Source organism: Eupeodes corollae, chromosome 2 (genome assembly GCF_945859685.1).
Source record: "Eupeodes corollae chromosome 2, idEupCoro1.1, whole genome shotgun sequence".
Lineage (NCBI taxonomy): Eukaryota > Metazoa > Arthropoda > Insecta > Diptera > Syrphidae > Eupeodes > Eupeodes corollae.
Window position 1 is genome coordinate 39,521,050 of NC_079148.1, and position 21,468 is coordinate 39,542,517.

Below are 21,468 nucleotides of genomic sequence, written 5' to 3' on the forward strand. Positions count from 1 at the left end.
CGGTTTACCTCTGCCAGTTTACCACTGCCGGTTTACCTCTGCCAGTTTACCTCTGGACAGTTTACCACCGCCGGTTTACCTCTGGACGGTTTACCTCCAGAGCAGGTAAGGTAGTTTATTAATTATTATTATTATTTATTATACCTTCTAATAGAAAACTTTTGACATTTAGTTTCGTGTTGTTTTTAATTTTCTTTCATTCTTTATAAAATGAATTATGACACTTCCACAGTGCAATTTTTCAAAGCAAATTATGATATTTAAGTAAGTTTTTGTATTTTTTTTGTTTTGTTTGAATATTTAACAGTATTCAATCATTTTCAGGACAAAAATGTTCATAGAAAATGCAGCGTATCCTCTAAAAAAGTAAGTTCCAAGCTTTTAATTTTGCAAAATAAAACAATTCGTTTGGGATTTTAAGAGTAAGTTTTTTTTAAATTGTTTCGATATTTAATATAATTTGATATTTTTTAGAACAAAAACTTTTATAATGAAGTAATTCAAGTCCATTTTAAGGAATAAACAATAAATTAAGTAATATTGCAGGTGTAACAATTATTGATTGTTTGTATAGTTCCTTGAACTTCGTGGTTCTCCTCTGGCAGGTGATATGGATTTTTTGCGGATACTGCGCTCGGTTTCTATGAAGAATACGATTAGGAATCTTAATTCAAATGGAATGATGTTCTTTATGAAAGGGAACTTACGCGCTTGTGCCAAAATACTGCACGTTCCACATCCTTGCATACTTGCCGAAAAAACAGGACTTATTCCATCCGGATTTCATTATTGAAGCTGATTTAAAATATACATACGTCGATGTGAAAGCTATAGACGAAATATATTTTCATCTCTTATATTTCCTCTATGGTGAAAACAATGACAGCAAATAGCATTAACATATTGAAAAGGTAAGGCAGTGCAATAATGATAATAAGTGAAAAAAGAAACCATTCAAGCAGTCAGATAAGGTAGTTTCTGAAACGTGTTCAGCATTTAAAACAGGACAGGGCCACTCAATACATGCAACCCACTACGATTCAATTCGATTTTCAAATTTAGTTTGATGAAAATATTTCTAATATTGTGTCTTCTTTAATTTTAATATATTTCGTTAATTTTTAAGAAAAGATGTGCATGTATTTTTTTGACGAAATCATCTTTACTCCCTACTAACAATTTAACTATTCTAAGAACGATATGATTCTCTAAATACAATACCTATTTCTGTCGAAATAGTTCTTGATGTAATTTTTTTAGAGGTTCATGCTTATTTCCCTAGGGGATTATATGAATTTATTAATTTATTTTCTAACGTGTATACTTACTAGTTTGTCATATAAGCTTGTTCAAAATGAGGGTGCGTTTTCCCTTCTAATTACTTTTAAAAATATAAGTCAATAAGACTAGTATCAGGAGACTCTTCTGGAGTAATACCTAGTGGCTACGACGACATTAGCTTTTCCAGACTTTTTGACTAAAACTTTGTATTTAAATCTTAACTTTTATTTTTTTCTTAATATTTGTATTAAGTAATGCAACAACACATTGCAGCTAAGAAATATTGCTCCATGATGATACTAGCTGTGAAATAAAAGTAGTAGATGCAAGACATACATAATTTGTGTACCAAAAATTTCACAAAATGTCTTACTATTTGAAACACATCTACCCGTCATAATGAAAACTATTTTTAGGTTGTTGCTGTACTACATGTTAAAAGATAACACGTAGCGCGCACATGCAACTTTAAATTTCGAAACAGTGGTTTCTAAACTGAGCATTATAGACTTATATGAGAGTCCACGCACATGCAGAAACCATTCTGTCACCCATTCGAGCAACTTTTTAGTTTGTGTTTTGACACAAACTAGACGATCGCCTCAACCAATTATAGGTAACTGATGCGCGAACATTCAACTAAATCGTTGAATAATTTTCTGTAAGTGCAAGAGAGAGATAAATGTAGTCAAGGTTTTGCTTTCACCAAAAATTCTGAGAGAAGAGAACCACCTTACATCACAATTTCACTAGTTTTCTCTTTCATACATTGATTTCGAAAGTGTATTAGTTGTTTAAACCCATAAAAAACGTCCCTACTATGATACACGTAACTGCACCCACATTCAAGTAAATAGTTTCTTTGGTATGCACGTATTAGTGCATTTCAGTCGAATGATTCTTTAAAGTGTGACGGGGTTAGTAGGATACTTCCAGACGCGCAGAATAATATATCATAAGTTTGTCTTGAACAGTATATCTATTCTTTTCTTTCATAAGACAAAGAATAGGACAAATTTATAGATACACAGTAATATATTTTGTTCATCTAGTCTCAATAGTACTTCTTCTCTGGGTTACCAATCAAAACAACCATTCAAAACTTCAACAACTTAATCAAACAAAGCTCAAATTTCTATTTCTTCAATAGACAAAACGACAAACTAACCATAGAAACATTCATGAGTAAGAGTATTTAAAAATAAATAAACTCACGGCCGAATGACACTATAAAATAAAACACGAAAAGGCAGAAATATCGGCCTTTGCATTAATTAAGAAGCACCCTGTGAGCAAAATAAGCCACATTTTAAACTACCTTACCTGCTCTGGAGGTAAACCGCCCGGAGGTGAACTGGCGGTGGTAAGCTGTCCAGAGGTAAACTGGCAGAGGTAAACCAGCGGAGGTAAACTGGCAGAGGTAAACTGGCGGTGGTAAACTGGCAGAGGTAAACCGGCGGAGGTGAACTGTCCTGCTTCGGTTCGGTGATTATAATAGGCTTCTTCGTTATTGTAATTTAACCTTCAAGCAGGCGCGCTTAGACGAATCGACATCGCTTAGTACATTTTCGTTCATATTTGACTTATGTTAATTAATGTAACAATTGTTCCTTTTTCATAATTTTAAGCACTTATTGATCTGTATACAGATCAATAAATAATTATTGAATAATTAGTGCTTTTTTATTATTCATCACATAGTTCTTTTCGGTTACGTGCTCCCGCTTCCGTTACAAATGACCGCGAGCCTACTTAAAGGTTAAAAATACTTTTTTTTTTAGATCACGTCAAAAGAACATCAAGGATACATAGTTGCTAATAGACGAATTGGTTATTCAAAATCTCTTAAAGAAATATGATGCTGCAACTTTTCTTAGGAATTTGACAGTCGATTTCTTTTCAAGTTGGACAGACATACATTTGCTTTTTTTTTTAAATCTTTTCCATATTCAGTCTTGTTTCTCTAAAATGAGTCATCCCTAGTCCATGATTATTCCAATGATTTTGAATCAATTTCTTGTTCATGAAGGAATTCAAAAAGTTTTAAACTCATCATCTTATTTCTATTTACAATCACGATAATTTTCCACGCTGTAAACTAAAATAAAATTGAGCATGACCTTCTCTAAGCCGAGGCTAAGTAAAAGTATTTCCACAAAAGAAAAATTATTTATCTGAACGCACTCACTATATTCAATCATAGTTTCATTTCGCCTCGAAAACTAACGAGTCTCGAATCTAATTTCCATTTGACATTTGAATTTGTTTTTTTTTTGTTGTTGAGAAGTTACCATAGCAATGGCCAAAAGTGAAAACAAAATCGTTACAAGAATTTATTTAATTTTTAATTCAATTAGTGTGAATGTGAATTGCTTTCCAACTAACAACTACATAACAGTATCATAAAGACGATTATTAAATCTAGAGCAATGGCCACAAATCGTCCGAAATATGTATCAGTTTATAAAATTGATGGAATTCCAATTTTGCCGCCTTTGGTAAGTAAAAGTAAAGAAGAAAAAACTCATCTTTATTACTTAAAATCCTTGAATTCAATATCTAGATGACTTCGGAAAAAAGCCGGCACATGTTGGTTTACAAAGAGTTGGCAATTCAATTAGAAAATGCTAGAAAAAAGCAACAAAATCTTGGCAAACCATCAATTGGCTTAGATCAATCATGTAACCTTCTTCGTCACGGTCATAGTCACATACCTCAGCCAAGTCCGACACCAAGAAAACAATTGTCCGAAGCCAGTACGTCTGCAAATGCGGTACCAACATCATCAGCATCGGCATCGAAAAGAGAACGGGTTGAAAAACTACGCAAAACCGACACCCTTGTCTATGACAATCGAGCTAATTCCATAATCTTAACACTCGAAGGATTCGAAGAAGAAACCGACTTCCAGTCGATGGTGCTAGAAAGACCCCCTAAATTAGACCAAAATGACAACAAGATCTCCCCTGACGTGCCTAAGTCGCCAAACCAAAACGATTTGTCCCCCCAGAATCCTGTTAAACCACAACCTTATGCCGCATTCATACCGATTCCATCGATTTGCGTCAATCCACCCACACCTTCCGTCCAAAACAACCCAATTTGTTCGACGACACCATCGAAACGCCTCTGCGCCAGTCCCACTCTCAAGCCAGACATCGAATCCAGTCTAATTCGTTCGAATTCATTCATCCTCGACGGGCCGAGCAGCGCCCTTCTCGAACACATCAAAAACCAAAAACTGAAAAAATCCACTGCCACTCAGGACACCGTCGAATCCAAAGCCAAACGTGTTCAGAAAGTCGAAGCCAAACCCAAAGCTAAATCACCCACTTCGACCAGCCTCAGCCACTTCACTAACAACACGGTCATCTTTAGAGCCAAACGCAGTCCCTACGAGCTGAAGCCCTCGTCCAAAGCGAAGTTAACAAGAAAACATAAAATCGCCAAACCCGTTACGACACCAAAGAAGCCCATCAATGCATCCGATCTATCATTAATTTCCATGACTCCACCCCAATCCACATCGAATTTGGATCTTTTAAAAGACTTCGAAGAGCAGCATCGAGCACGGTTCATTGAACTCGTACGCCAACAGCAAATCGAACAGAAACGCCTTCAAAAAGAATTCGAAATACAACAGAAGCTTCTGCTCGAACAACTCTCTGCTAGAGTTGCCAAAGTCCAAATACAAACGGTCGTACCAACGCAGTCGTCGTCAATATTTCCTGACTCCGTTCAGAGTTCGCCATCAGCATCGCCGGAACAAGAATCTTCTTCGACGACGTCGACGACTACAACAACCGCTTCACGCAGTGCTCGTCGACGACGATTATTTCTGGAAAATATCAAAGATGTACCATCTGTGACTGTGACAAGAGATGCATCGCCATCACCGCAGAGCACTGGCCGTCGTGTGAGTTTTGAGTGATCAAGTGATCAAAAATCTGTCCAAAATTAGTAAAAAAAAACTAAAACAAAAGAGAAAAGAGCTAACAGGTTAATGCATGAACAATATTTATAACCTTTGAAATATTTTTGAAAGAAATATTTTAGAGTTTCATAGAAAAGTAGGAATTTCAATTCAAAAAGGATAAGAGTCAGATTCAGAAGGAAAATATATTAATTCTTTAATATTTCCTGACAATTTTTCCAATCTTCAAAAATTAGGAAACTGAAAAAAAGTGAAATTAAGTCTGTAATAGCTTTGCTTTAATTTTGCGTAAAATGTTGAGCTTTGTAAAGAAAAGTTATCAATTATCCAAACGTCCTCGTTAAAAACTCCAAGACGAATTGTTAGCCCCCAAGATATTGTTGGGAATAAACTCGACAACATCATTTTTGAAACGGTGCCTGTACATAACCCAAAAAGAGTCTTTCTAATTGAAATAAAACTTATCATTGGAGACTTGAACTATTTTAACTGTCCCCTGTAAATATTCGGTTCTCTCAAGTTCTCTCCTTTATTTAAAGTAATATTTAAAACACCTTTTACATAAATTGACAATCAATAATCACCTCAGCTAAGTCATTTTCAAGATTTTATTCCCTAAATTTCAATTCAAATTAATTTCGTGCTAAATTATTTTAAAGTCTTTAACATTGAAGAAAAGGTGTAAACTCCTGAAAACGAGAAACGTTTTAAGACTAGAAAAAGTCAAAAGTTGTTAAAATAGAAATATTTTAAAAATACTAATAAAACAGACAAACTTTAGAATGTAGGGAAATATTTTCATTCGTTAGTTTAATAAAAAATTATTGTAAAATGTGTAATATAGGGTCATTCATTTTTGGGTTTCGATAAGTAAAGCTGAATAAAACACCCAGCAATATCATTCAAATGGCCGCCACGGAAAGATTCACAGCGATTTTACTTGGAGGTAACTTCTTATACATTTTTTACATATTTCAAGTGTTTTCTCGGCCATAACTTAAGTTAAATTGTTTTTTTATGCGTCCGGACAAATTTAATTGGTGCAATCAAAAAATTCAGTTCATCAACAAATCTTGCAAATCTGTCAGGAATATTTTTGACGACTCCTGTATTATCATGCTGCACAGGCTTTACGATATCTGTAAACCTTTTACTCTCTGAACATTGTATTAAAATTTTAACTATATGAAAATTATATTCCACCAAATTTTAATTGATTTAAACGATCTGTTGTTGTAAATTGCAATCATTCAAATAATATAAGGTAACTTTAAACTACGATACACCGTAACACCTCAAAAAGTTTCACTTCGAATTTCTTGGTATCTATAGTTATTAATCTACGGAATGTCAAAGTGTTTCAATAAATTTCTTTAGACAAAAAATAATCCACCATAAAATTCATTCTAGCTCTGTCGAAGTGCACCAAAAACAAAACGGTTGGTTCTTAAAATTAGAAAAAAATAGTATTTATTTAGCTCGGTTGTTTTATAAATTTATATTCAAAATTTTAATTAAAAAAAAACATTCAAAATGGGCATAAGAATTTCCCTGAAATTAACACTTTTCAACTTACTTCGGAAATTAGAAATTTGATTATTTTATATCAATTATAAAAATGGTAGTTTCGTTTATGGGTATTTTATGAATAATTACATGCAGTGTAAAAAGCTTGCACGACAGTTTTCTACCTCCCAAACTCCGAGTCTTACTTGCTATAACTGAAAATTGGAGTTTGCTTAGCTTTTTATATTTTGTTTTTGGTTTGCCGAACCCAAATATTGGTAACGAATATTCACTTTTGAAGAATTCAGTTCATTGTGAGGTTGTAATTGCAATAGTGACTTAACTGCATTTTTTGTCATTATTTTCAGTAGATAAACATTAGAAAAATAAGTAATTTAAAACGCTACTTGTCCTAAAATAAAAATAACCATAGCTTTGATTTTGCTTTTGCAATATGCTAACAGGTTTTGCGAATGCAGTTTGGTTTTGGTTATTTGGTCTAGTTTTGATATTTATTCTTTTTTATCTTAACGGTTTTAATTTTGTAGTCATTATCGTTCAAAATATCGTTATAACTTAATTCGTAAAACTAAAAATTCCTATATGAATATCAGTCAAGAATATTATTTTGTACACTACAGGGTGCCCCACAGAAAAAATTTAATTTTAAGAACTTCGAAAAGTATGTAATCAGTAATTGAAGTTTAAGCTGTTTTCTTGTCGAGACATTCGGGAATCTAAACCAATTTTTGTGACATTTTTTTTTTAAGAAACGGTCAACTTTTTAAAACTATACCAAATGTCAAAAACGTTATTTGGCAGGTTCAGACAACATAAGGGACTCCATGGCATTGGTCGCATTCACAAAGCAAAAAAAAAAATTTAAATTTCCCCTCCGACGTAATGTACAAAATTCGGCTACAAAGTTAGTGGAGAGTGATTTCATTCAAATTGTGTCTTAAATTTGATTCTATTGAATTTAAAAACATGTTTCTTATTTTATATGCTTGTATTTGTCAATAATATGATAGTTCCAGATTGAATAGCTTTGTAGTGTAGTTTAGTTGAATTTTGACAATGTAGCCATTAGCTTTGTGAATGCGACCATTCATCAAGTGTCATAAACTTTAAAGTGGGGACTTTACTTCAGTAGCCTCTACCTTCAGTTGATCGTGCGAAAACAACCAACGACATAATTGTCTACAAAACACTTGTATATCGTATTTTAAGGAAATATTACTTATTCCTTTTCCAATTTGACAAGGAATCCTTTCAAATAAATCATCAAATAGAATTTTGCAGAAAATAAATACATAAATTACAGAGTAATAAAGTTCAGCTTTCAGTTAAATAGAAAAACATTAACTGTCATTTTGACAGAAGTGGACATGAGTTAATAGTTAGCAAGATTTTTGTTGGCCTACTTTCCAGTCAACTTTTCATTAAAGTTGCCTTTATTGAAAGGTCATTTTTTACCTGTTGCCCAATCAGATAATTTTGTGTCAGCTGGCCAATCAGATACTAAAAATTTGTCCATTCTTTGTTGCAAGCAATTGGCAGGTTCACACAACATAAGGGACTTCATTTTCAATCAACTGCATTCCTTGAACGTACATTTTGACCAAGTCAACTAGTCAGTTTTTCAAGTGTCATAGACTTCAAACTCAGAACTTTACTTCCCTAACTTCTACCTTCAGTTTAACGTACAAAAACTACAAAACAATCTTCAGCCAAACTACAATACCATCACGATTTGTATATTTTATTGTAAAGAAATATTACTTATTTCTTTTCCAATTTGACGAGAAACCCATTTACATAAAATATTAAATGAAATTGTGCGAAATATAAATCGTAGAGGAATAAAGTTCACCTTTCAATTAATTAAAAAAACATGATCGATTGTCATTCTGACATAAGTTGACTTGAATTGATAGTTAGGGAGATTTTTAAAAGTTGCCTTAATTTATTGGGAGGCACAATTTTTTGGCAGCTGGCCAATCAGATGCTAGAATCTTGCCTTGCTTTCAAGTCCCTTATGTCGCCTGAACCTGCCCAATTATTCTGGAGGTACATAGCATTTTGGTCTGACGGCATAATGCACAATACTAAATTTAATTGAAATTGTCAGCTTAATTGGTTCGTGAGATAGTTGTGGTCATCCAAATTTTAACTTATTTTTTTTTTGTAATTGTACGGTTTTTAAAACGTTGCTCGGTGTCGAGAAAAACCGATTTTTTTTATTTTGACAATTGGGGTCCATTAAAATATTCTCCAATGGTTAATAATTTAATTCAAAAATGATGATCTATGGCCACTATTGTAGTCATAGCCTGATTTTTCTATCTGCCTATTTTTTTTACATCCCGAATTTAAAATTGTGTTTTGTTTATTTTAAAATAAACTTAAATCGCGTAATTGGAAACAAAGCAATTCTGAAATTAAAAATGGGCGCATTCACAAAGCTAGTGGCTACGTAGTCAAAATTATTAAACTGGCTTTGTGAATGCAAAACTACACTACAAAGCTAGTCAATCTAGAACTGTCATATTATTGACAAATGCAAATGTATAAAATAAGAAACATTTTTGAATTGATAACTTTAATTTATCTTTTGTATTTTTAAATTCAATAAAATCAAATTTAAGACACAATTTGAATGATTTATATTTGTATTTAAATATTGAACGATTTATTTCATTTTGAATCCGTGTGTCTTTACCGAGCAGCTGATTCTGAAACGTAAAAATCATTCTACACTGACTTTGTAGCCGATTTTTTTACACTACCTCGGAAGGGAAATTTCAACTACTTTTGTAGTTGGATTTAGCCAATCAGAATCCCTTGACTACGTAGCCACTAGCTTTGTGAATGCGACCAATGTCTCCTCGCCACAGTCTAATCAGACTAATCAAATTCCATCATTGAGGTATTTGAGTGGTTCCACTCCCGAACAAGGGCGGCCATAATTACTAACTCACTTGATAAATCTAAAAACGATTGGTCCTAAAATGTTTTGAGCTCCCTGATTTCGAATCTGCAATCAGTTTTAAACTATCTCGTCATGACTTTGAGATACGTTCGGTAAAGGGTTGAAGATTGGTATAATATAGTTTTTTTTTTAAATATAATCTTTTTTCTTTATTATGTGTACTTGTTATAGGATGCATGAGTTATTTTGTACATGAATGGCATTAAGTATTTCTTAACCTGTTAGTTAAATGCAGAAACAACTCTAGGTACCAGTATTCAAATTAAATTTTTCTTTTTCTTAAATTAGTTTTAATTCGACAAGTTTTTTGTATACATAATGATACAAAAAGTAAATATTTTTCAAAAATTATTTATAAAATTACGGCCATTTGAATAGTTTAACTTTTAAGTTAGGAAGTTTTCATAAACTTAAATCTTAAGCAAAGAAATCACTTGGTTTGAAAAAGCATAATTTTGTTTTTTTTTGGTAATTTCCGCAATCTTGTAATTAAAGGATCGGAATTCAAAAGTAGCTGATGAAAAAGATCTGTATTGCAAACTTTTCTTGACATTTTTCTTGTATGATCTCGACGAAACAGTTTGAGTTTTTATTTGTAGCCTCTGCAGCCTCTTGAAATAGTTCTCATATTGGTAAAAGAGCATGATTGATTATGTCTGATCCATGAATCAAGACTTTGTGAACTGAACTAGGGAGATAGTACCATCCATATTCTTGAATAATGAGTCTGGCTGTTTCTGCCGAAACGTATCCTGAATGTACTTTTTTCTTTCTGCAAAACTGGCTTTGTCTTCATCGGATTTGATTTGCCATTTTTGTATATGTAAAAGAAACGAATCCATGAGTGGAGTGGGGAAATACCGAATTCATATTTGCATTCATTAACTGGCTTCTTTTAACATTTTTCAATGTTATTCATTTCTTTTGGTGAAGCACCACATACATATATAGCATTTGCCTGTTGCAGTTTCACTTAAAGCACAACACACTTTTTCGTCTACCATAGTGAGTAGTAAGGAATATGTTATTCTAACCTGAATGTTCTCTTCTTCAAAAATAAATGGATTCAAATTCGAAATTTGATTTTTAATATAAGATTCTTCTTGCAAAGATAGCATTTTAGTGTCCTTTGCAAATCTGAAACGAATCGGCCTATAATATCAAGTGAATGAAGGGCGTGGATTTTTCCAGAAACCTCGATTAGATTTTTCACATATCAGCCGCAAAGGAACAAAGGATGTTACGAACAAGCTACTGTCATCATCGGCATTTGATTCTAAAAAGCTCTGCTTATACTCACTTTGTCCAGTGTTGCCATCAAACCCCCATTTTCCGTATAAAATCATATTAGAAAAATCAGGTGAAAAATTTTGCAAAATAATTTCTTGCGACTTCAGTATACGCAAATAATTGTTATTTTCAGAAATGAGGCATACTTCCTTTGTATTAAGCCATCCTAAATAATTTTTAACAAGAACGCATCTTTTTCGGCAAGTTTTTTTCCAGAAATAGTTTTTTTACAAACATATACGTTTCTAGTTTCCAATACTTTATAATCTGTATTTGGAAGGTCTTGTAAGGACTCTAATATTGAATGGGACTTCTTTTTTTCGGTTCCATTACATTTAACCAATGCTGAAGCACAACCATTCTTGTAAATGAGACTTTAGTTAAATGCCCTGAAATACAAAAAATGTGACTTTAGGTGGCTCACAAATTAAAAAGTACATGAAATTATCTTTCTGGTAATATACAACTTTGTGGGGGCGTAACGAAGCGTAACAATTAAAAGTTTAAAACAAACAATATTGAGCAATTTTATTTAATTAAACAAATGCAGTCGCAATTACTCTTAGAGCACTAAAACTGAAATGCCATGTGTTTGCAATGTGATTACTCTGAAGATAAGAATGTAACGGTTTTTCCTTTTCTATTTTTATTTAGTTTAGAATATTCTCAGCTCATTTTAACCGTTTAATGTAAAAATCGCTACAGCAGTTTTTTTTATAGTTTTGGAACCACAGTGCACTAGTTTTTGGCCAACTTTTTACCTTTTAAAAATTTAATTTTAAAATTTCAGTAAAGAAAGATTCTAACTATAAAATATGTTTGACATTCCAACAGGTGTTCTTTTGAAATCCAAATGAAAAACAAAAGAAATGAAGCAAATAAAAACAAAAAACAATTTTTACTCTCGTTTCCTTCCGCAAGAATTATAAATTTCAAGAAAAAACGAAAAACGCAATCAAAAATTGGTTCCTTTAATAGGAAGAATTTTGTCAAAAATCTTCTAAATCTCTAAAAATCTAATATCTCAAAGGTTTACTTATGGTTCTTGTTTAACTCTGAAGTAACAAAAAAAAGTATTTAATAGTAAAAACAAATCTAGTCTGACTTATAAATTTATTAAAAAATATTATATTATTATCTTACATATATCAGAAAAAATATATTACTTATCAAAGCATGTGCCTTGTTATATGATCTAATCCTAATTTATTTGTATTTAGTAGCCTTTAACAATAACAACAACAAAAACAAATATTCTTGCTAGCGCTATGTATGTTTTTTCTCTCTATCTCTATTTATCAAATAAATAATAATTGTTATTATCAATTTTATTATTATTATTAAAAAAAGAACCTAACCTATTTATAATGGTTTAAAACTAACAAAACAACAAATAATAAAAAGACTTACTTACTAACTTCTAAATTTGGTAGTTTTAAAATCTATATTTTAATTTTATTTCTACAAAAAATGAATTGAAATTCTGAAATGAAAACAAAAAAAAAAATAAAAATATAATGCAGCTTGACAGAGAGAACGAGAGGAAACGCTTTCATTTGGCTGCAACTTTAATCAATGCCTATGCAAGAGGTTTTCTAACACGTCGACTGTTTAGAACAGATTATGTCCAAAGGATTGTACAAACCATCAAGGATACATTAATTTTTGTTATAAATTTACATTTGGAAACCTGTGGAGATGATTCGGAGAGTAGTTTAAAATTAAAAGCTAGACTCCTTAAACAGGTTGGTATAAAATAAAGTTTTAGTATAAGTTTTATTTTATTTTTTGTTTTATAATTTTTATTTATATTTTTAATCAAGCTACATTCAGCAAGTAGAACATTACATTCTGTTTTCCTGGAGACAACAATTAAAGAAAGGATGGAAATAATTGCTAGAGATCGAAAATTTATCGAAGCTAAATTATTAAATATTAAAAGGTTTGTTTGTATTATTTTATTATAGTAGATTTTATCTCATCTTTATTAAGAAATTAATCGTAATCAGAAACTCTAAGTTTCTTATTTCGTAATAGTTGTTTTCTCAAGATTGGTAAAAGTTTGAGATTACGATTGAATTCGGGATGGGACTTAATAATGTTTATTTATTATTTTTGTATTTTATTTTATGTTTTTTGTTTTTTTTTTTTTATTTTAGATCTCGAAAGATTGTCAGATGATTATAAAGAATTTCGAAGACTTAAAGTACCAGTATTATTTGCCTCTTTTAGTACATGTGTAAGACCAAAATGATAACTTAAAAAGTAATAAAATCACATATTTTTTAAAATATATATTAGATGTTCATTGAACCAAATAAAAACTTCACTTTTGAAGTGAGTTTTTAATTTTGTGTTTTTGTACTTGAATTCGCATATTTCGCTCTAAGACAATTTGAATGGATCCATTTCTTTTCATGAGTAAAGGTAGGTTTTGAAAGATAGGTTTTGAATGTCTTAAAAATAATTAAAAACATACTAGCAGAAGCAGGGCTGCCCTCAATCGAAGAACATATTATAAAAACAAGAGGAAAATGCGGCCAATTTCTGAAAGAATACCATCCGCATTCGCTGTTGTTGTTGAATGGATTGCTTATTAGCACGGGTCTACTATGCGAACAAGCTTCTATTTTCACGGCAGAGGCTCATGCTAGATATATTGGAAGCGATAGCATATCTGTTATAAACGCTATCCGTAATGAAAAATACAATGTTTCCGCTATAAACAAAATTAGAGACATTCTCATTCTTTCACCAAAAAAACTTAAAATAATGTGGACCCCCGGTCACACAGGGATTCAAGGAAACGAATATACCGACGAACCCGCTACTGCAGCTCACAAAACACCACTCTACCTCTCTTAGAAACATTCACTAAAAAAGACCTATTCAAATTGGAAATTGGCAATGCAAAAATGAATCAAGAGGAATGGAAAACATATATTCACCACTACGTCACTATTAACCCAAAACGAGACAAGCCAAATTACCCAAAATCTACAACAAAAATTGGGAACACAAATTTTATAAGACTTTGATTAGGTCACACATCTGCTCCGTAAAGAAAACCCTCCGATTTGCACAACATGCAATGCAGTCATCGATATAAAACACATTTTGGGCTTAGGGCAATGTTCACTACCTAGTTCCATCATAAACAATATTCTTAAAAATAAATCTATTATATCAATTTTAAAAGCCTCAACTATAGAAAATATATTAATAATTAATGAATTTATAAAAGCCTCAAACATTTACACAGAAGAAGAAAAATAAAGCCGCATATTTCTAGAAATACTATTTTTCAATTTTGCTGACATTGAAATTTGCAGAGTTTGACTATAAATATAAGAACTAAATTTAAGTTGATCTGACCATTTAATATGCAAACAATTGGAGCTATTGTACAGGAAATGCCTTCCAGTTTAACGTTTCGTTTTTACTTCCGGGATCATGACAGCATCAGCAATTTTTTCCATATATCCATAATTTTTCTTCAAAACATTATGTGAAATTAACTTGAGTTTTCAATTTTCTGAAAAAAATCATTTATTACTTTTCTCCTAAAACATTTCGGAAAATCACCAACATTTTCAGTGTTCAAACTTGTATGATTCCTTAAAGAGAGCGTCAACCGCCAATATGGAAAGGTGTTTGCCACAGTATGGAAAAACTCCAAAATATGTATATTGTATTTGAAGGAGAATCACCTTAAATTTCTTATTTGCTGCTATTGTCCAGGATTGTTGCAATGTTTGGAGAATAATGATTACTGTTTTGATGATATATTATTACTTAAGGGTCCTATAAAGCGTAGTGAATTCTACTCAAAGCAAACGCTGGCAAAACCATTGCGTAAGCTTTTCCATCTGTCCTATTCTACAGGTCTCTCTCCGAGTCGATCGAAAACTGCATTTGTCCAGCCTGTCCCTAAAAAAGGCGAATCCTCCTCACCATCCAACTATCGTCCAATTGCACTTACATTCCTTCTTTCCAAGGTCATTGAAACGCAGATAAATTTTCAGCTTAAGAAATATCTTGAAGAACGAAGGATTCTTAATGACCTATTGCACCGAACAGTGGAACAAATCTTTACATCGTTTTGGAGAAAGTAAGATTATTGCACTTGATATTTCAAAAGCATTTAATAGAGTTTGGCATCAAGCTCTCTTATCGAAAATGCGTGCATTTGGTATTGATGAATCCCTTCTTCGTTGGGTTAGAAATTACCTTTCGGACCGTTCAATTCAAGTAGTGTTGGACGGGTTCAAATCTGATATTTACAAAATAAACGCTGGTGTGCCCCAGGGCTCCGTTTTGTCTCCGATGCTCTTCCTCATGTTTATAAATGATCTTTTGTCTGATACTTCCAACCCACTAAATTGTTTCGCTGATGACAGTACCCTCAGCTTTTCATATTCGTTTTTAGATTCTCATCCTTGTTCTTCGGATGTGGACTATCAACGGCAGCGTATGATAAGCTCATTAAATTCTTGATCTTGACAGCATTGTTCAATGGGGAATCAAAAACCGTGTAGAATTTAATGTTTCGAAAACTCAACGCTGTCTACTGTCGCAAAAGCGTAACCCTCTTCCAATTCCACTATCTATGAGTGGTACTTTGACATCGCCAAAAATGCTGCTAAGTCTTTAGGTTTTCTCCGACGATGCCAGAAGTTTTTTACCTCTTCTGATCTGGCTATAATTTATAAAGCCTATATTCGTCCAAAACTTGAGTACAATTCCCATATTTGGACAGGCGCTCCTATAACCCCCTTGAGTCTCTTGGACAGAATTCAAAAGAGAGCTCTAAAAATGATAGGTGACCATTGTCTAACTGAAACATGTCTCTCATTATTCTATCGCTACTTCCATAAGCAATGCTCTAATAAAATAACCAGTTGCATTCCTCCCCTCAAACAATTCAACCGTAATACTCGTTCTTATTAGGAATGATGTTGCATATCAACTTTTACCACAATACGGTCATTGTACCAACTCCCTTTTTAATTTCATGTGGTTAAAACTTTCCGTGAATAAGCACATCATTCACTATTGTTTTCTTTATCGGAGCCCAAACCTGGACAGAGTTTCAACTTCTCAGGAATTTGATGCTCTGTCTGACTCCATACAAAGAATTGTCTCCCTGTATCCTCACACTGAAATCGTTATTACGGGCGATTTCAATGTTCACAATTCTTCGTGGCTTCGCCATTCGGGCCAGACAACGCCCGAAGGAATGTGTGCTGAGATTTTTGCTGAGTTTAACCATCTTACTCAGCTTGTCAATGAGCCTACTCGAATATCAGACGTTAACGGCCGAGCAGAAAATACCCTTGACTTGTTTCTCACTTCTGATCCTGATAAGTACACAATCAGTGTATTGACGCCTCTAGGCACATCGGACCATAGTGTTATATCTGCTAATTTCTCGTGTCAAACAAATCCAGTTAAAGAAAGAGTTCCAAAGAGAACCGTTTGGCAGTACGAGAAAGCCAACTGGGACGGTCTCAATAATTTTTTCAGGATCTTCAACTGGTCGCTATGCTTCCTCGATAGCGACGTAGACTCCAGTGCAGATATGATTTCTAGTATGATTCATTTGGGAATGGAAACGTTTATCCCGAATAGGGTTAAAAGTACTAAACCCAAGGATAAATCATGGTTCGATTCGAGCTGCAAAGAGGTTATCAAGGAGAAAGAGGTGAGCTTCCGGTGTTTTAAAGCCAACCCAACTGAGGAAAACCGGAAAAAGTTTAAGCAAGCCAGGAAGTCCTGCAACGCCTATATTCGAAGGACCAAATTTTTACATGACCAAAAATTAGGGCGAAAAATACTGCAATGTCCCAAAGGCAGTAAGAATTTTTGGTCATTTGTAAAAAACATGAGGAATTCTTCCTCTTCCTCGGTTCCTACGCTTGTTGTCAATGACACTCCTTTCGTTAGCTCTATTGATAAAGCCAACTTATTTGCAAGGCAGTTCGCCGAAAATTCCACCTTACCAGATAGTGTCATGACTCCCCCAGTTCTTGAACGCGTAAATGATTCTATGGGACCAATCTTTTTTCGTACTCGAACTGTGGCGAGAGTTCTTAAAGATCTCAACATTCATAAATCCGCTGGCCCAGATGGTATCCCTGCTATTATTCTGAAAAGGTGTTCTTCCACGCTAGCAAAACCACTGCGTAAGCTTTTCCATCTATCCTATTCTTTTGGGCTCGTTCCGAGTAGTTGGAAAACTGCATTTGTTCAGCCAATTCCAAAAAAAGGCGAATCTTCTTCTCCCACATATTACCGACCGATAGCACTAACGTACCTTCTTTCTAAGGTCATGGAAACGCTGATTAATTATCAGTTTAAGAAATATCTTGAGGAACGGAAGCTTCTTAATGACCGGGAATACGGCTTTCGTAGCAATAGGTCCACTGGTGATCTCATGGTTCATCTCACCGAACAGTGGAACAGATCTTTACATCGTTTTGGAGAAAGTAAGATTATTGCACTTGATATTTCAAAAGCATTTGATAGAGTTTGGCATCTTGCTCTCTTATCGAAAATGCGTGCTTTCGGTATCGACGAATCTCTTCTTCGTTGGATTAGAAATTTTCTTTCGAACCGTTCAATACAAGTTGTTTTGGACGGATTCAAGTCTGAAACTCATAAAATAAACGCTGGTGTGCCCCAGGGCTCCGTTTTGTCTCCGACCCTCTTCCTCATTTTTATAAATGATCTCCTGTCTGCTACTTCTAATCCAATACATTGTTTCGCTGACGATAGCACTCTTAGCTTTTCATATTCGTTTCCAGACTCACAACCCTTCTCTTCGGATGTGGAACTGCAACGGCAAAATATGATTAGCTCATTAAATTCCGACCTACACAGCATTGTACAATGGGGAATAAAAAATCGTGTGGAATTTAATGCTTCGAAAACGCAATGCTGTCTTGCATCGTTAAAGCGAGATAAACCGTCTTTGCCACTATCTATGAGTGGCACTTGCATCAACGAAACAGAAAATCTTGACATCCTCGGAATGTGCATCAGCAACCACCTATTGTGGAGCGATCACATACGCGATGTTGCCAAAAATGCCGCAAGATGTCTAGGTTTTTTGAGACGTTGCCAGAAATTTTTTTCTCCGTCTGATCTGGCTACAATCTACAAAACCTATATACGTCCGAAACTTGAATATAACTCTCATCTCTGGGCTGGTGCTCCAAAAACTTATTTAAGCCTCTTGGACAGTATTCAAAAAAGAGCTTTTAAAATGATTGGTGACATTAACATCATCAACTCGTTTACATCACTCGAACATCGACGCAAGGTTTCTTGCTTCACCCTTTTTTACCGTTATTTTAACGGACTATGCTCTAGTGAAATAGCCAGTTGCATTCCTTCCCTTAAACAAGTTAACCGTAATACCCGCGCTTCTAGGAATGCCCATCAGTTTACCCTTGAGCCCAACTTCGGACGTACTATGAAGTACAGAGATTCTTTTTTTAGTCGCACTACACGAATGTTTTCCCACTCATTACAATGTGCAGGCATTAAAAACCAATGTGCATCGGTATCTCCTTTCAAATCCTATCCTCCCTTCCTAATTACTCGCACTGTGTATAATCATTGTAAGGGTATTCATATCCCCTTGAGTGCGCGTACAATATATAAAAAAAAACGTTCAGGAACTAAATTATTACTAACATATATCAAAGAACTACTTCAACATGAGTCCACAAGACAGCTAGAATTTATTTAGGTAATTCGCAGTTATTCACTGAAGGAGTTGAATTTTAGACGTCCAGTAAATATTTGGGAATGGGAAAACATGTCAGCCTTAGGAACATTTTTCAAGAGGTTTAAACACAGAAAAATGCATAATATAAAAACTAGAAATGTTTTACTTTTATAAACAAACGAATTTACTTTAAATTTTTTAACAAGAACAATTAGTAGTGTCCTTAAATTCCCTGCCCAACCACATCAAAATTCTACTCCCCTTAAACCACTTATTACCTTCGCTTATGTACAGATGCATGTTCTCCTAAACTTTGTTTGGTTATTCCAACTTAATTTTTTTTAACAAAAAAAAAAACAATTCTTCCAAATATAGGAGTTCCAAAATTTGTATTTGGATATCAAATTCATGGTGATTTTATTGAAATTCATTGCAATTCCAAAATAAAATACAAAAAAATACTTCAAATTAATAAATAAAACAAAACTATTTGCAGTTTACTTGTTCTTGCAACCAGAAGGCGAATTTAATGCCTTCAACTCATCCAGCCCATACTTTCGAATATTTGCTACAGCAACTTTACTTGACGAACTTGCTGCCATCATCTCGTCCTCGGAAGTTTTCACGCCGATACACAAATGTGATTCCAAGTGGGGTGGCAACTTTCGATCAGAATCGATTAGATTATCCTTCTTATACTGATTGACAGCTTTAACAAACGGATACAAAGGTCTATCCTTCTTTACTGCATCAGCAACTAATTTCTTGGCATAGTCAAAGAAGAAATTATCATCTTTTTCAAAATTAACTGTAGACAATTTCTTGTCATATTCCTTTTCTTCGGCTTCAGTCAGTTTGCGTTCCTCGATTTGCTCTCTAAGAGACTTCCGCATCGCCTGGGCATTTTTGATTTTTTCTTGCATTTGTTTTTCGGCAAAAGCGACATTGACTTCGTCGTTCTTTAGGCGATTGGCCAAAGCAAAGCGATTCTCTTCGATTTTGCGTTGCTCTAGCTCTTTTTTGGCATTGAATTCTTTGAAATACTCTTGAATGCGAGCGTATTTCTGCTGACGGCTACGTTGGATTTTTTCCTTCTCTTGTGCACTGAATTGCAATTGAATTGTGCTGATATCTTTGCGAAGACGATTTTCCTCTTCCTTGATCGTGTCGGGTAGAACAGCTAAAAGTTTTTGAGCGTTTAATGCATTGCGTTGAGCTTGATCCTGGCGAGCCTGCGCCTCGTGGTCTTTTTTGATATCTTCCATCTTCTTCTTTCCTTCGTTGTAGATGGAAATCAGTTGTCCCTGAAGTTTATCCTGATATTGTTCACCTATCATTGGGAAATTACAACCTTAAACTCTAAATATTGTTTAAAAAAAACTTACGAGCCCTCCGCTGTTCGACCATAATCATCGCTTCCAGAGCGTTCTTCCGCAAAGCTTCACGCTTTCTCTTCAACAGTTCTTGTTCCCTATTGATTTGGGCTTTGATCTCCTTGTCACACAGATTATTGGCTTCCTTCTCAGCTGCCACTGTCTTGGCCATATTCTCGGTCTTTTGACGAGCCTTCTCATTTATTGTATTCAATAATTCAGCTTTGTTTTGATTGTTTCGTTGGATACTATTTGAAATACGTTTTTGTTCCTCTTCGATCCAAGGCATTGCCTGGCGTTCCATTTGAAGAGCCTTTTCGACGTTTTGTTTTTTAAGAGTTTCTTCAAACTCTTTATTTATATTTCGTTGAAAAGCGCGGGCTTTGAGTGTTTCACTTTGCATTGCTGCACTTTTTAGCTCCTTAGGTCCTGGTTTGAGCTTTTGGACAAGTTCTTCAGCTCGGGCTATCTTCTCACGTCGAATATTGTCATCTTTTTCTTTTACTTTTTGAAACTCTTCCTTTTCTATTGGGCAGAGAATAATTCAGAAAAATACATATGAAATCGTGGATGATACATTGTTTTTACCTTTTTGGTTCTTTTCAGCGAACTTGGCTTCCATGTCAATGTGTTTTTGTTCCTGGGTTTGTTTGAAACTTCTACCCCACTTGGCAACCAATTCATCTGAACCTTTCTTTAGATAATTCTTATGAATTTGTTCTTCTTCAGCGGCTTTCTTGTCCAAATCATGACCAGTTATTACAGAAACCATTTTTCTATATTTACTCGCTTTAATGACCAAAGGTTTTTTATTACAAGCTCCCAAAGGTTTACGAATAACTTCTGTCGACTTATTACTCATTTTCGGATTTTAAATAAAATAAAGTGTTTAAATAATTAGAAAAACAAACAAAACTGGAGTTAACGAGCTAGAAAAACTTCGTGGCTTCGTGTTTTATAATTTTAATTTTTAGACAAAACGAAAATGTTTTCGATTGTTTCTTGTTTTTTGGGGGAGTTTCTATGGAAAACTGAATTTGAAGAATTTGCGTGGCATTCTATGTTCATAAATAAACAATTTTATAATTGAGTGACTTGTTGTTCGGGTAACAAGTGGATTTTTCGTGAAAAAGGGATTCAAAGAAAGCAAGAGATGCAAAATGTATAATTTTGAGCGGAATTTTCGAAGTTATTTTATTTCAATATTGATTTGATTTATCTTTTTTTGTTAAAATGGAAGTTTCCGAAAAATACTATTGACTACTCCTTTTAATGAAATGTGCTACAACCTACAACTGAAACCGTTATTTCAAATCTGCAGTACCGACCGACGTCGTCGCGTCGCAAAGAAACCACT

The 21,468-nt window shown here is 33.8% G+C and overlaps 2 protein-coding genes and 1 long non-coding RNA gene across 5 annotated transcripts; 2 read left to right on the forward strand and 1 right to left on the reverse strand.

The window, feature by feature from the left end:
• The first annotated feature begins 155 nt into the window (after positions 1–155).
• On the forward strand, positions 156–631 carry LOC129947687 (uncharacterized). Of its 2 annotated transcripts, none has more exons than XR_008781747.1 (3): positions 156–264; positions 325–366; positions 547–631. It is a non-coding gene; the product is annotated as an uncharacterized LOC129947687 (long non-coding RNA). The 2 variants fall into 2 exon arrangements; XR_008781746.1 differs by having other exon boundaries at positions 325–422; positions 475–548.
• A 2,941-nt stretch (positions 632–3,572) lies between these two features.
• On the forward strand, positions 3,573–13,315 carry LOC129947679 (uncharacterized). Of its 2 annotated transcripts, none has more exons than XM_056058338.1 (5): positions 3,573–3,779; positions 3,845–5,197; positions 12,527–12,748; positions 12,827–12,945; positions 13,163–13,315. In XM_056058338.1, exons 1-5 carry the CDS (start codon positions 3,711–3,713, stop codon positions 13,182–13,184), a joined length of 1,785 nt encoding a protein of 594 aa, XP_055914313.1. In that variant the 5' UTR covers positions 3,573–3,710; the 3' UTR covers positions 13,185–13,315. The 2 variants fall into 2 exon arrangements, with proteins under 2 accessions (XP_055914313.1, XP_055914314.1); XM_056058339.1 differs by having other exon boundaries at positions 12,837–12,945; positions 13,163–13,296.
• A 5,793-nt stretch (positions 13,316–19,108) lies between these two features.
• On the reverse strand, positions 19,109–21,173 carry LOC129947680 (CAP-Gly domain-containing linker protein 1-like). The gene is made up of 3 exons (XM_056058341.1): positions 20,700–21,173; positions 20,124–20,636; positions 19,109–20,068 (listed from the first exon to the last, which is right to left on the reverse strand). The coding sequence occupies exons 1-3, from the start codon at positions 20,971–20,973 to the stop codon at positions 19,236–19,238; spliced, it is 1,620 nt and encodes a 539-aa protein (XP_055914316.1). The 5' UTR covers positions 20,974–21,173; the 3' UTR covers positions 19,109–19,235.
• Between the last annotated feature and the right edge of the window lie 295 nt (positions 21,174–21,468).